General features: G+C 41.1%; 1 protein-coding gene across 1 annotated transcript in view; it reads right to left on the reverse strand.

Moving 5' to 3' along the window:
• The window catches only part of LOC129181785 (uncharacterized), a 22,212-nt gene continuing 9,324 nt past the window's right edge, over positions 1-12,888 (reverse strand). The window contains exons 10-23 of the mRNA XM_054777407.1: positions 10,666-10,807; positions 10,105-10,515; positions 8,725-8,769; positions 8,544-8,623; positions 8,364-8,476; positions 8,114-8,297; positions 6,911-6,995; positions 6,643-6,788; positions 6,471-6,561; positions 4,850-4,998; positions 4,678-4,763; positions 4,442-4,511; positions 1,013-1,134; positions 1-810 (exon numbers count right to left, since the gene is read on the reverse strand). Of these exons, the coding sequence (XP_054633382.1) occupies positions 603-810; positions 1,013-1,134; positions 4,442-4,511; positions 4,678-4,763; positions 4,850-4,998; positions 6,471-6,561; positions 6,643-6,788; positions 6,911-6,995; positions 8,114-8,297; positions 8,364-8,476; positions 8,544-8,623; positions 8,725-8,769; positions 10,105-10,515; positions 10,666-10,807 (1,932 nt within the window). The 3' untranslated portion in view covers positions 1-602. The remainder of the gene's footprint in view (positions 811-1,012; positions 1,135-4,441; positions 4,512-4,677; positions 4,764-4,849; positions 4,999-6,470; positions 6,562-6,642; positions 6,789-6,910; positions 6,996-8,113; positions 8,298-8,363; positions 8,477-8,543; positions 8,624-8,724; positions 8,770-10,104; positions 10,516-10,665; positions 10,808-12,888) is intronic.

Here is a 12,888-nt window from a genome sequence, read left to right on the forward strand (position 1 = left end):
GGTGTGATTTTCCTTCAATAATAAAATCCTTTTAAATCAGTAAAAAGTTGAAATACGTAGTTCCTTTAAGGGGAAAAAAAACAACAAAGGACGACTCTAGACATTCGCCTATCAGAAGCAAGACCAAAAAAAGATGCACAGTAGCATTGGTTATTGTGCACTCAACACTATAGTACGCTTGTCCCAAATGTAATGCCGCTTTGCTCCTCAGGGGGGCAGCAGGAAGTCAATGTCGTGCAAAAGTTGGACAAAAAAAGTCGAAAACATAATTTGTTCTTCCCTGAGTGTTGAAATATGACAACATATAAATGTACATGTATGTGAGGAAAAAACGGATAGTACTACAACAAATACATTTTATGTTTATCTTTATGTTTTTGACTTTTTCCCTCATCCATCACTGAAATGTGACCTTTAAGCTGGGAGAAAATACTCATATCCACAAAAATATACTGTACAGACAAAACCGCATTTGAAAAAAACAGTGTCCTCACGTGGCAAGTCATAATCTGTCACATGATGGTGACACAAACCTTCATGTATTTGATGAACTGTACAAAAAAACCAAACAAAAAAAACAAGGTAGCTGCACCAACCTTCTTCTACCTGAGGGGGGAGAAGGAGGGCAGGGAGACACATGTGCTGGGCACGCTGGTCAAAGGCGTGAGCTCCTCACAGGCAAAATAGTCTTTGAGTGGAGCGAAAAGGTGTCGGATGACGGGGACGCTCCAGGACTTGCCCAGAACCTTCTGCCTCTTTTGGCGGCTCATGTTCCTCACGTCCGTGTAGTGTTTAGGGAAGCCGAAGATCCTGGTGACGAATCAGACAGAGCAGAGACTTTTTACTCTTGTGTGACACATAGGAATGTTAAAATGGGACTTAAAATATTGCCTATACACTTCATAAAGACACAGTTTGACCCAGGAACAGATGATTTCTCTTCCTGAATTGAAGTCAACCAGCAGATTGTGTTCAGCACACATGCGCACGCACACACACACAGAGGTCCTACTTTTCAAGCTCGGTGATCCAGAGGTTGTCCTCTTTGCCGTTGCAGAGGACAGGAAGTAGAGAGCAACTTTTGCCCTGCTTCAGAGAGTTCAAGTTTGAGGTGATGGTTCTCACTTTGGTGACCTGGAAGGATCAAACAAAGAGCCCGTTGTTTACGCCACGGGTGCCACATACTGAAAAATGAAAGGGTGCCACGGCCACTTTGATATTTTGTAAAGCACCACATGTACAGTAGATATGCTAAAAAGTTGGATATATTTCAAGAAACTGCATCTCAGCTTTGTGATAGATGTGAAAAAGACTTTTATTAGTATGAATTTTCGCCCCCCACCCCTTTTTTGATGTTTTTTTAAAGGGTTACAGACATGATTTATCAACTTTGCTAAAATATGTTATATATTGTTTGCAATTATGTTCTACATTGTTTTTTTTTGTTTTTTTTAAAGCAAACTGTAAATTCGCAAAAATGACATTTCTAGTTCACGACGGCGGCGGCCATGGCAAACTCGGCAGAGCAAAACGTCATTTCCGGAAGTGGCATCAGCAGAGTAACACCTCTCAGAAACTCTGTCTTGCACAAACATGGCGGTGCGCGAGACAGAGGACGTTTACAGTGATTACAGCGAAGACTTGAGTGATGTGTCAATAGTTTTGGAGGAGAAGAGAAGGGAGAAACATTTGGAGATGAAATAGAGAACTTGCAGAACATGGACTTAAGATGTGGAGATGAAGACTGGTCGCCTTCAAAACACAGAACAGTAAGTGTAAATTACTCTGGAGTTGCTTATCCTTCAGTTATTGCATAATGCTTTGCAGCCTTGTCGCTATGGTAAACTAGCGTTTAGATGACATTACGTAAACAAGACATGACTCTGTTCTATGGCAACTTTGACGTCGTGGTCGTTCTTGTCTTTTTTTTTTCCCCTGAGCACCGGCCGGTACTATTCTAGATTAGCATTCTTTTTCAAAATGCATTTATACCGTACTTTCAAGCCAAATGCTTCTTGTAAAGGGTTCATCAGTGAAATGATCACTGCAAAAGAAAAAAAAGGAGGGCTTCCATCTTTCTCTCACTCTCTGCACTTGCTTCATCCATTTTCATCTTAAACCTTCCTCTTTTGGAAAAGAAAACTTACAGTATCACTTGGATGCTGTAAACATGCAGCGAGAGCACAACATTTTGAACACTATAGAACACGATAGAACATAATTACAAACAATATATAACATATTTAAGCCCAGTTAATAAATAATGTCTGTGACCCTTTAAATTGTCATTAATGCAGCCGAGTGCCCACAATGCCAATCATGAAGGTTCCAATGGAATACATCTCATGAATCATCCTTTCACAGTTCCACATGTCCAAAAGGAGTAGGAAGAAGCAAAGCTTATTTAATCCTACCCCCCATCTATTCCACATCTAGTGCAGTACCTGTTGTTCACTTCCTGCTTTCCATATCATATTTTTATATAATAATCAGTGTAATAAGAAATAATAAAAAAAAATGTGATGATCAAGACTATTCTGCCTTGTATTTAGCAAACATCAACTGCTTGTATTGTTTTTTGAATGTGCTCATCTCTGTACTTTGTTTGAGTTCCTTACTCAATCCGTTCCATAATTTAATTCCACATACAGAAATGCTGTGGGTTTTCAGCGTAGTTCTGGCATATAAATGTTTTAAGTTTAATTCTCCTAAAAGATCGTATTTCTCCTCTCTGATTGAAAAATACTGTATGAGGTTTTGGGTAACAAGTTGTTATTAACTTTATACATTATTCTAGTGGTTTGAAAGAATACTAAATCTGCTAATTTTAATATGTGTGATTGTAAAAATAAAGGGTTTGTATGTTGTCTATACTTGGTATTATGAATGATCATCACTAATATGTGATATTAAAAATAAAGGTGTGTATGTTGTCTATACTTGGTATTATGAATGATCCTCACTAATATGTGATATTAAAAATAAAGGTGTGTATGTTGTCTATACTCGGTATTATGAATGATCCTCACCATCTTTTTTGCAATACAGTGAGTGAGTGAAGATTGCTTTTGTAATTATTACCCATATCTCCACACAATACATTAAATATGTTAATACTAAGGAACAGTAAAGAGTGTGGAGTGATTTTTCATCAAGAATAATAATAATAATTTAATTTCTGAAAAAACACGATACAGTCGTCCCTCGTTCATAGCGGTTAACTGGTTCCAGACCCGACCGCGATAAATTAATTTCCGCGATATGGGATATGGGATATGGGAATGTTAATAAATTGACTACTTTCATAGTTAGAGCATAGAAAACCTGGTTAGGACTTTCTAAATACAGTTTTTAACATTGTTAGAGCCCTGTAGACATGAAATAACACCCCTATAGTCACCATTACACTCCTGTTATTCATTGTTTACATCCAATTGCACAACTATTATGCTGCTGGGACTCAAGCCAGCGAGCTAACCAGTTACCCCCAAATGTATTTCTTCAAAGCGTAAGAACAGATTTCAAAGCAGAGTGAGGAAGAAGGACAAAGTAAGAAGCCACAAACTTGCTACTTCCACACAGAATGGGAGGAGGGGGACCTTGTTTTGGCGACATGGAGTTCAAGGTAGGGTCATGTAATAAGGATGGATGACTCATCCATGTAACATTACTGCTGCCTAGTGACCGGAATACTACATATCACTTATATTTCAATATGTTTCGACTAATAATAGACCACTGTCTACCACGAAATCAGCAATCATTAATTAATCAATTAATTTAATCATTCATAAATCATTCATCACACATCCTTCATCCATCACACGTTCTGACACACTGACAGGTAAGTGACCGGGTCCGAATGAGGCCTGAGTGTAATGAATAGTCATTCAATGAAGATTAAGAAACATCTTTGCATCCCGCCATGTTTTACCGAGAGGGATCCACCCCGGTGGCATCGTGCCTCGAGGCTGCGTGGATCTCCACTATGCAGTGTGCAGCGGGGGCCTTACTTTCACTTGTGTGTCCCCAAATACCTGCAGAAAACTCTCCAGTGACGACAGAGAAACTAGCTAGATTTGTTGCTAGTCACTTTTGAGAAAATATGTCACCAAGAGGGTTTGGAATGTGGCAAGGTCTAGCACGGAGCACGGAGGGGGGCGGGGCAGCAGCCCCGCTAAGGAGCGCTGACACCCCCCCCCCCCCCCCCCCCCACACACACACACACACACACACACACAGCAGTGATGAGTGAGACAGACCTCCATGTCAAGATACAGGAGAACAGCGCAACTCCAATCTACAGTATATCGATATGAACGATATGTTTGTTTTTGATATCGTGCTGAAAATAAATATCGATATATCGCCCAGCACTACTACTACTACTACTACTACTACTACTACTACTACTACTGAAGCGCCATGTGGACTCACTGACCCTGGCTTCCCTGCCGACCTCCAAACAGTCCTGGAGATTCAACTTGTCGCTTTGGGAGGCGGCGGTGGGCCTGAAGGAAACAAGACGGGACAGTTGACCTCTTGCTTTGGATACACAAAAGTTTGAGAAATGTTCCACCTGTCCGCACTGTTTAATGTAGTTTTGGCTGCTTACCAGGTGAGGCATCAAACAAGGATGAAAACAAAGCTGGCATTGAAGGAGTAAGCAAGACTCACCTGCTCATGCCTGGGATGTTCCCCCAGAAGTAACGAGCTCGGTGGGCTGGGCTCACTTTGACAGCGTCCACCAGGACCGGGTTGCACTGTCAAACAAGAAAGCAAGTGTGATCCCTAGGAGGAGGAGGAGGAGGAGGATGAGAGGAGCGAGACGGGGGATGGAGAGAGGAACCTCGAGGAAGCGGCAGATGTTGACTTTGTCATGCACGTTCATGAAGACCACGTTCTCAAAGAGCCAGAAGAACGGCCTGTTGTCTTCTTCTTTGGGCTTCAGCAGCTGCAGGATGCGATAGTAGTCGAAGAAGAGCCTCCCGGAACCCTCTGAGGAAGGAGGAGTCTGTTAGTGCCAAACACACGCACAACTTTGCTTTTTTTTAAAGCGACAAAATGAGTAAAGAAGACTCGAGTCTTCCAACTGAACCAAATCCATTGTGGTCATTGTGGATGACTAATAATGCTGCAAAGTAGGTCAAAATATACTGTTGTTAAATGTGAGAACCACTGCCTTAACCTGAACTAATATGAAGTGTGCCATGGATGCAAAGTGCGACATGATATGGGGGGGAAAAAAGGTTATCCTCCCATTTTGTGCGGAAGTGGTACGTTTTTGGCTTCTTACTTTGTTGTTTCAAACCCTTTCTTAAGTTTAGAACAAATAAATTGGAGACTAACTATAGAGACTATAGTGACTATAGGGGTGTTATTTTATGTCTACATGGCTCTAATAACGGTGAAAATGTATTTAGAAGGTCATAAACAGTTTTTTTATGCTCCAACTACAAAAATATTCAGTTTATTAATATTAAATTCTACTTTGCGGAAATACACTTATCGTGGTCAGGTCTGGAACCGATTAACAGCGATAAACGAGGGGCTACTATGGTATTTAAGTGGACGGACGTAAGTATTCGATTACTGTGTACACAGTGTACAGTCGTCACAATTTCACGTTTCGCTCTATCAAGGTTTTTCAAAATATATTAATAAATTATCGCTGTCTTGTGGCATGGCCTATTATTAGTCAAAAAATATGAAAATAATTTATGTATTTTAGGCCTAAATTAAGCATTTCCAAGCATAAAATAGATATGAACTAAAATAACAATAAGACATTTTGAAAACGCATTAAAAGACATGTTGATGTGTAGCATTCTACACTGGTCAATGGGTGTCAGTAATGTTACATTAGACACCACAAGAAGTCCCGGAAGTACAAAAAACAAAACAAAAAAAACAAGGAACTCTCCCAATGCTAACATGTGCAGGTCTATATTATGTCTTAATTTCTCTTATTATGTCTACTATATTGGGTAATAGGAGTGTAAAGGTGACTATAGAGGTGTTATTTCGTGTCTAGAGGGCTCTAATGATGTTAAAAAACCTATTAAGAAGCTTGCAAACAGGTTGTAAACCACAAAAATATTCCATTTATAAATAAGGAATCCTACTTCACGGAAATTCACTTATCATGATCGGGTCTGGAACCAATTACCCGCGATAAACAAAAGATGACTGTACTTACATCCCGAGTGCACAGATTTTTGTACAATGGGTTGCTCCGAAGCCGCCATTATTTCAAGTCAGTTCTTCCCCTTCTGCTACCAAGCCAAGATGGCGACTACCGAGAGCACAGCACTTTTGACCCTTTTGGGTGTAACATCCGTACTTCTCAGTGTGAACGCACGTTTGTACTTAAAAGACTAAGTGTCAGTACACCAAACTGAGACACAGCCCCTGCCTGATGGACAAAGAGGACATCTTAAAGGAAACACTTCTGCTAATCAATCACTGACCGTAGATTCCTTTCCTGTTTGGGTTAACGATGGAGAGGTCGTTACAGGGGCTTCCACCGATCAGCAGGTCAAACGGACCCCACTTCTCGATCTGAAATGAAAAAGTGCAATTTGATTACACGTTGCTCAACATTTAAATACAACTTTATTGTGTGTGCGTGCTTGCTCGTACGAGCTGCTTGGTGATGTCGCGGGTGTCGCCAACGTGGTTGATCTTCTTGTCGTGGTTGACGGTCGCAACCGCGATGGAATCCTCACAAATCTCAGAGGCGACATAGGTCTCTATTTTAAAGCCGAGGTCCTTCAACACCAAGTAGCCTGCAACGTAACCACCGAATGTAAGCACCCTGATGAATTTGTCAGGAGAAACATATAACACAAATACTGCAGTACGACAAAAGTATCCTTTTGTGTGTGTGTGTTGGGGGAGGGGGGCTGACCTGTGCCGATGCCGTCAAAAAGCGAAAGAACTCTCAGGGGTCTGCGTAGGTTAGCAGGGATAGATGGGTAAACACGGTGGGGCTCCTAGAAAAGGAAGGCCACATGTCAAGACAACGTGGAAACTAAACTGGAACACATGGGAGGGGAAAAATGTCACTTAGACATTGTAGCCTTGGTTGGTTTGTGTATTTAAAGTAGGAAGTGGTATCACCGTCATGGTTTTATTGTTGAAATGTCCTGTTTGTGTTTTGTTTCCTTGACAGATGGCGATAATGAAATCATCATGAACCGTGACGGACAACAAGGCACACCTGAAATCTAAGAAAGGAACTGGCATCTTCCTGCTAATAGCAGAGCGGCTGCAGCAGGAAGTCGGCAGTTCATTCCGTAAATTTCCTCAGCTCTCCCCGATGTCATCTGCCACTATTTAACCCATAGCAGTAACTTGGATGGGTGAGGCGGGACGACCTGCTCTGCTTCCTTGCAAGAGAGATGTTTCATTCCCTGTCCACTTCCTCTGTTTTTACCACGGCCATGTTTTACTAGTACGATACTGCCTTTTGTGTTCTTCCTACCTTCCACAGTATGGTAAGTACAGTACTACTCCTATCGAGTCTTCCTGCGCTTTCTCTGTTCTAGTCTTGTTCCCTGTGCTTTTAGTTGTTCCCTGTTGCACGGTTGTCTTCTGTTAGTTCACTAAAGTATCCTTTTTTCCTATAATTTTTGTGCCTTCTACCGGTAAATTTTCCCCCTCTACGTGAGCATGTTAAAAGGCATTCATTTCGTCACATGATGCCTCTGTTTCTGCACACCACGGTCCAATCCTAAACCAAAACGTGACAGGAAGGTGGTTTCTTCACATCTTTCCAGATTGTTCTTTATGTTCTTCTAAAGCAAGGGTCTCTGACCTTTTCCCCAGCGAGGGCCGTATACGGTAAAATCAAAAGATACGGGGGCCACTTCGGTATTTTACATGTTGTAAACCAATGTTGTATATTTCAAGTAAAAACAGCGTGCATCTCGAATTTGTGTTAAAAGGTGACAAAGTGTATTATTACTTTTTCTCCATTTTTCCCTGATGTTGTTTTTCAATTTTACAAATATTACATATTATTTTGACTTTAGCAACTTTATTCTTTGTTTTCTGACTAATATTGAAAAAAGCATAATGAAAAAAATGTTTCCAAACAGCGGCGACTCACAAACTCCATGGCGCTGTTGTTGGCGAAAAACTGCTGGACCTTAATGCTCCAGTCCTCTCTGGGAATGAGGGCCCTGTGGGCTCGGTGGTCCTGGCACAGGTAGCAGATCCACGGGTCGACATCCTTGAGCAAGTCAAACGTGCTGCGACCTATCAGGGTGTCAAGACAGTCTTTACAGTAGGACCTTGGAGAAAAGACAAGACGGCTGTCAGCGGACTGAAGGAGAGCGACAACAAATGAGCCGACGCACCTGCAGCAGCCATCGTTGCCGCACAGGATGACCTCCATGCCGTAGCAGCAGATGGTGCAGTAGGACTGGTAGCCGTCGTCATCGTAACGATACAAGGTCTCTGTGAAATTGTCCTGCGAGCAACCGAGTTCTAAGTCATGCAGCTGCTCTTTCACAGAGGAGCAAGAGATGGTTTCTTACTTTGCACTCCAAGCAGAGACCTCCTTTGAACAAGGGATGGAAGATCTCCACATTCTCCGACCCGCAACACAAACAGAAGCCTGCGGACGTACAGTGTGCACCCGACAAAGATGAGTCATGTCAAGTGTGAAATTCTTCTTCCCTATCTTGCAGACAGCCTTTCATTTTAGAACACACTGACCTTCGATGTCCAGGTCCATGTCCACGATACTCTCAATGGTCTCCTCTGCACACACAAAAACAACATGGTCATTAGCTACAGCAGGGAATACATCAGTGAATAAGAACAAGAAGACTGATGACAATACAAACGGCTGGTTTACATATGGTTTACATATGCTTAAGCAGTGCCCACAACGGAATTAAAAAGAACGCATACATTTTGTCCAAAAACAATATAGTTAAGACATTAACCACGTCTGACTGAGCCGTTATTATGCCACCGTTATTATGCTGCATGCAGTGTTGCTGCCATTGGAAACTTCACTTCCCTGAACACGCCCAAGGGATCAATGCAGCTCTGTCTAATCCAGGGGTGTCCAAACTTTTTCCAGCGAGGGCCACAGTGAAAAATGAAAGAGTGCAAGGGCCACTTGGATATTTTTTAAAGCAACACATGTAGATATGCTAAGAAGTTATATATATTTCAAGAAAAAAAACGCATCTCAGCTTTATGATACAGGTGAAAAAGCCTATTACGAGAATCAACTTTGTTCTCCCCCCCCCCCCTTTTTTTTTTTAATTTTCCAAATATATAAACTTCCTTCTTAAATCTTTGTACATTTTCTTCTTGTAATATGACTTCATTCCCATAATATTTTTCAGTTTATTCCCATAATATTATAGCTTGTCCAAAAATTCCGGCTTTATTTTGTTTTTTTCTCATATTATGACTTTTAAAAATTTTATTTTTCTTTAATATTTCAACCCTATGCTACTAAATTAGATTGCCTTTATTCTTCCTCATATAATGAGTTTATTCTCATAAAATTGCAAATTGTTTCCCGTTAGAATACAACTTTTTTCTCTTCATATTTTTGACATTATTCTTGTAAAACTACAGCTGATTATTTGCTGGTTTTTTCCAACTGTTTCAAATTGTTTCTTGTACATTTTCTTCTCGTAATTATGACGATCTCCCCATAATATTTTGACTTTATTCCACAATATAACTTTTTCCCAATCTAATTTTAAAATTACAACTTTATGTTGTTTGGTTTGTTTCTCATAATATTACAACTTAAAAAATATAACATCCTCATATTATTACAAGTTTTCTACCATAAATTTTCAACATCTTCTTATTAGATTACACAGTTTTTCACTTATTTATATTTTTGTTGTTTTTTTGTTTTAGGTGGAAAATGTTTGGACACCCCTAAAGGGTGCTACTGCTGCTGGAGTTCGGATTTGGGTCATGATCAGGACCGTGAGTTCCTCACTGATTAACTTCTACAACAGTAACGGCCTGTTGCTGTCCCAATACGCCCATGAATCATAATCTTTACGTATGATTTGTTACCAAACTCATGAATAAAAACACTATTAGAAGAGAGTTCACCTCTGAGCTTCTGGTCTGGCTGAGTGTAAGTGGAGCTGGTGGACTGGGTGACCTTATTGTATTTGGCGATGGATCTCCTCTTGGGCACATGGTCTGGCGAGGGGTCGCTGTCAAACAATAAGCCCCAAGAAACGTTCTCTGCCTTAGACCTCCTCCTGCCCCCCTTCCCTTTCCCCCACTCATCCTCCTCTTGTTCCCACTGGTCAGCCTGTTTTCTGGAGCTGGAATTCACTTTCACTATCCGTTTCATCTTTTTGCGCTTTCCTGTGCTTTTGGGGGTGGACTGGTCGCTGGAGTCGTGCGGCGACAGTTTGCTGAAGGAGATGCAGGCTTCCTTCACGTCAGCGTCTGTGACGCTTGAGGCGGCGCTCTTCCTTTTTTCCTGCTGTTTGATGTGCGGTTCTGTCACACCTGGATAAATGACACACATTTCTTCAATTTGCCCACGAGACCGCCAAATGTGGTGTCAATCACTAAGGAAGTTCTAAACTACAAGCCCAGCAAGCAATAACCAACAGTAATACTGCATTGAATGTTTTAGAGATACATGAATGTAGGTACCGTTCCCCAAGGGCACAGGTTTGAATCCATTGGGTCCGGTGGGTTGAAAGCCTCCGAAGGCCCAGTCCAACATCAGCTTCATCAGCTCAAAACCGTCATGTGGAGATGAAGAAAACGTCTTCTTACAGCGCAGAGCCGCCTCCTGATGCACGGAAGACCAAAATGGTGTGAGACGGCGATCAAGAAGTGCGTGCCAAAGCAACAGACCGTGCTCATTCAAAATAAAACACTAATGATTGGCGACTCTAAATTGTCCATGGGTATGAATGTGAGGGTGAATGGTTGTTTGTGTATGTGTGCCCTGTGATTGGCTGGCGACCAGTCCAGGGTGTACCCCGCCTCTCGCCCAAAGGCTCCAGCATACCCCCGCGACCCTAATGAGGACAAACTGCATAGAAATGGATGGATGGATGGATGGATGATCACATAATTGTAACAATCAATTATTTTCTGTATACCGTAAATTCCGGACTATAAGCCGCTACTTTTTCACACGCTTTAAACCTTGCCACTTACATGATGCCGCTTACAATGATGTGGCTAATTTATGTCTAAAAGAACTACAGTTCCCATGATGCTTTGAGTGCCGAAACAGACAGTCGAGCATTTCCGCAACAGAAGCTAATATCACGTTTTTAAGTCTTATGCAGTGATTGTGTTTTGATCCGACAAATCTTAAGTAAGTTTGATCAAGTGTAGGATTACTACAGCAGGGGTGTCCAAACCTTTTCCACCGAGGGCCACATACTAAAAAAATGAAAATGTGCAAGGGCCACTTTGATGTTCTCAGAAATTATATGTCTTTCAAGAAAAAACTGCATCTCAGCTTTGTGATATAGGCGAAAAGCCTATTATTAGTATCAACTTCTGTCTTTGCTCTTTTTTTTTTGCTGTTTTTTTTTTATTTACCAATTTTCCAAATATTTACCTTTCCTCTTAAATAATCTTTGTAAATTTACTCCTCATTATATTATCACTTTATTACCACAATATTTGGACTTTATTCCCATAATATTATAACTTTTTCCCCAATGTAATTTCCCAAAAAGGACAACTTTTGTTTTGTTTCTCATAATATTACAACTTTCTTCAACTTCACGCTACTAAAATGACATTATTTTTCCTCATAATATTACAGTGTTATTCTCGTAAATTTACAACTTTTTTCTCTTAATATTTTGACTTTATTCTTGTAAAATTACTGTTGGTTTTTCCATTGTTGCTGTTATTGTTTTGGGGTTTTTAAAAATAAATTTTCTTGTTAAATTACATATTTTTACAATGTGCTGCGGGCCAATAGATAAACAACCACAGGTCGCAAATGGCCCTCGGGCTGCACTTTAGACACCCCTACACTACAGCATCTGCTTGTACCACTTGAACCGCGGCAGGTGTTGAACTCCGATGAAAAAAAGTCTCGCCGGAGAGAAGGAGTGATGTTGGGAAAACCGAGTGCAGGTAGGATTGTAAGGATTATAGTGTGTCTTTCTGTGTAAATATCCCATGTTACAATGTGGACACCTGAGGCTTATAGACAAGTGTGGCCTATATACTATATGTGCAAAGTGTTTTTTTCTCTGTAAAGGAAAACTGCCCCTTTTTTGGAATGTTGCCCATCATCCACAATCCTTATGTGAGACATGAACACACGTCTCTCCCTTTTCAGTGCATTCTAAAGAAAGAAAAACAGCTAGCATGGGGCAGCTAACAATGCCCATAATGGGATTCACGTATTCCACCTGTAAAGCCCTCTAAGAAAAACTCCAAAAACTGCCAACGATGTTCCATTTACATAACGTGACCTGCATATTAACCAAGCTAAAGCAACATTGTTATTGTAGGAGCGAACTCCGAGGAACTACTTTTCTGGCGTAGTGACACAGTGCCTCACGCCACTACCGAGAGGTAAGCTACTGGAGTTGCTGCATCGCCTGTGACTTTGAATTGAATTTACTGGCTTGCTGAATTAGCAAATGTCCCGCTGAAATATACAGTATAACGTGAGGCAGCAAGGAGGCCCAGCTTTATGGGCCTCTCAATTACTTGAATTTTTTTCCCACTATTCGCAGGTGGTCTTGAAACGTTAGACCCCGTGATTTTGCAGGGATCTACTGTAATGTTTACAGAAACATTTAGTACACACCAAGATTTGCTACAGCCTGTGTCCTTATGGACAATAAACTGCAGAGAGAAGTCATAGGGTGAGGCAGACAGTCGAGGCTA

The sequence above is a fragment of the Dunckerocampus dactyliophorus genome, chromosome 1 (assembly GCF_027744805.1).
Source record: "Dunckerocampus dactyliophorus isolate RoL2022-P2 chromosome 1, RoL_Ddac_1.1, whole genome shotgun sequence".
Classification (NCBI taxonomy): Eukaryota; Metazoa; Chordata; class Actinopteri; order Syngnathiformes; family Syngnathidae; genus Dunckerocampus; species Dunckerocampus dactyliophorus.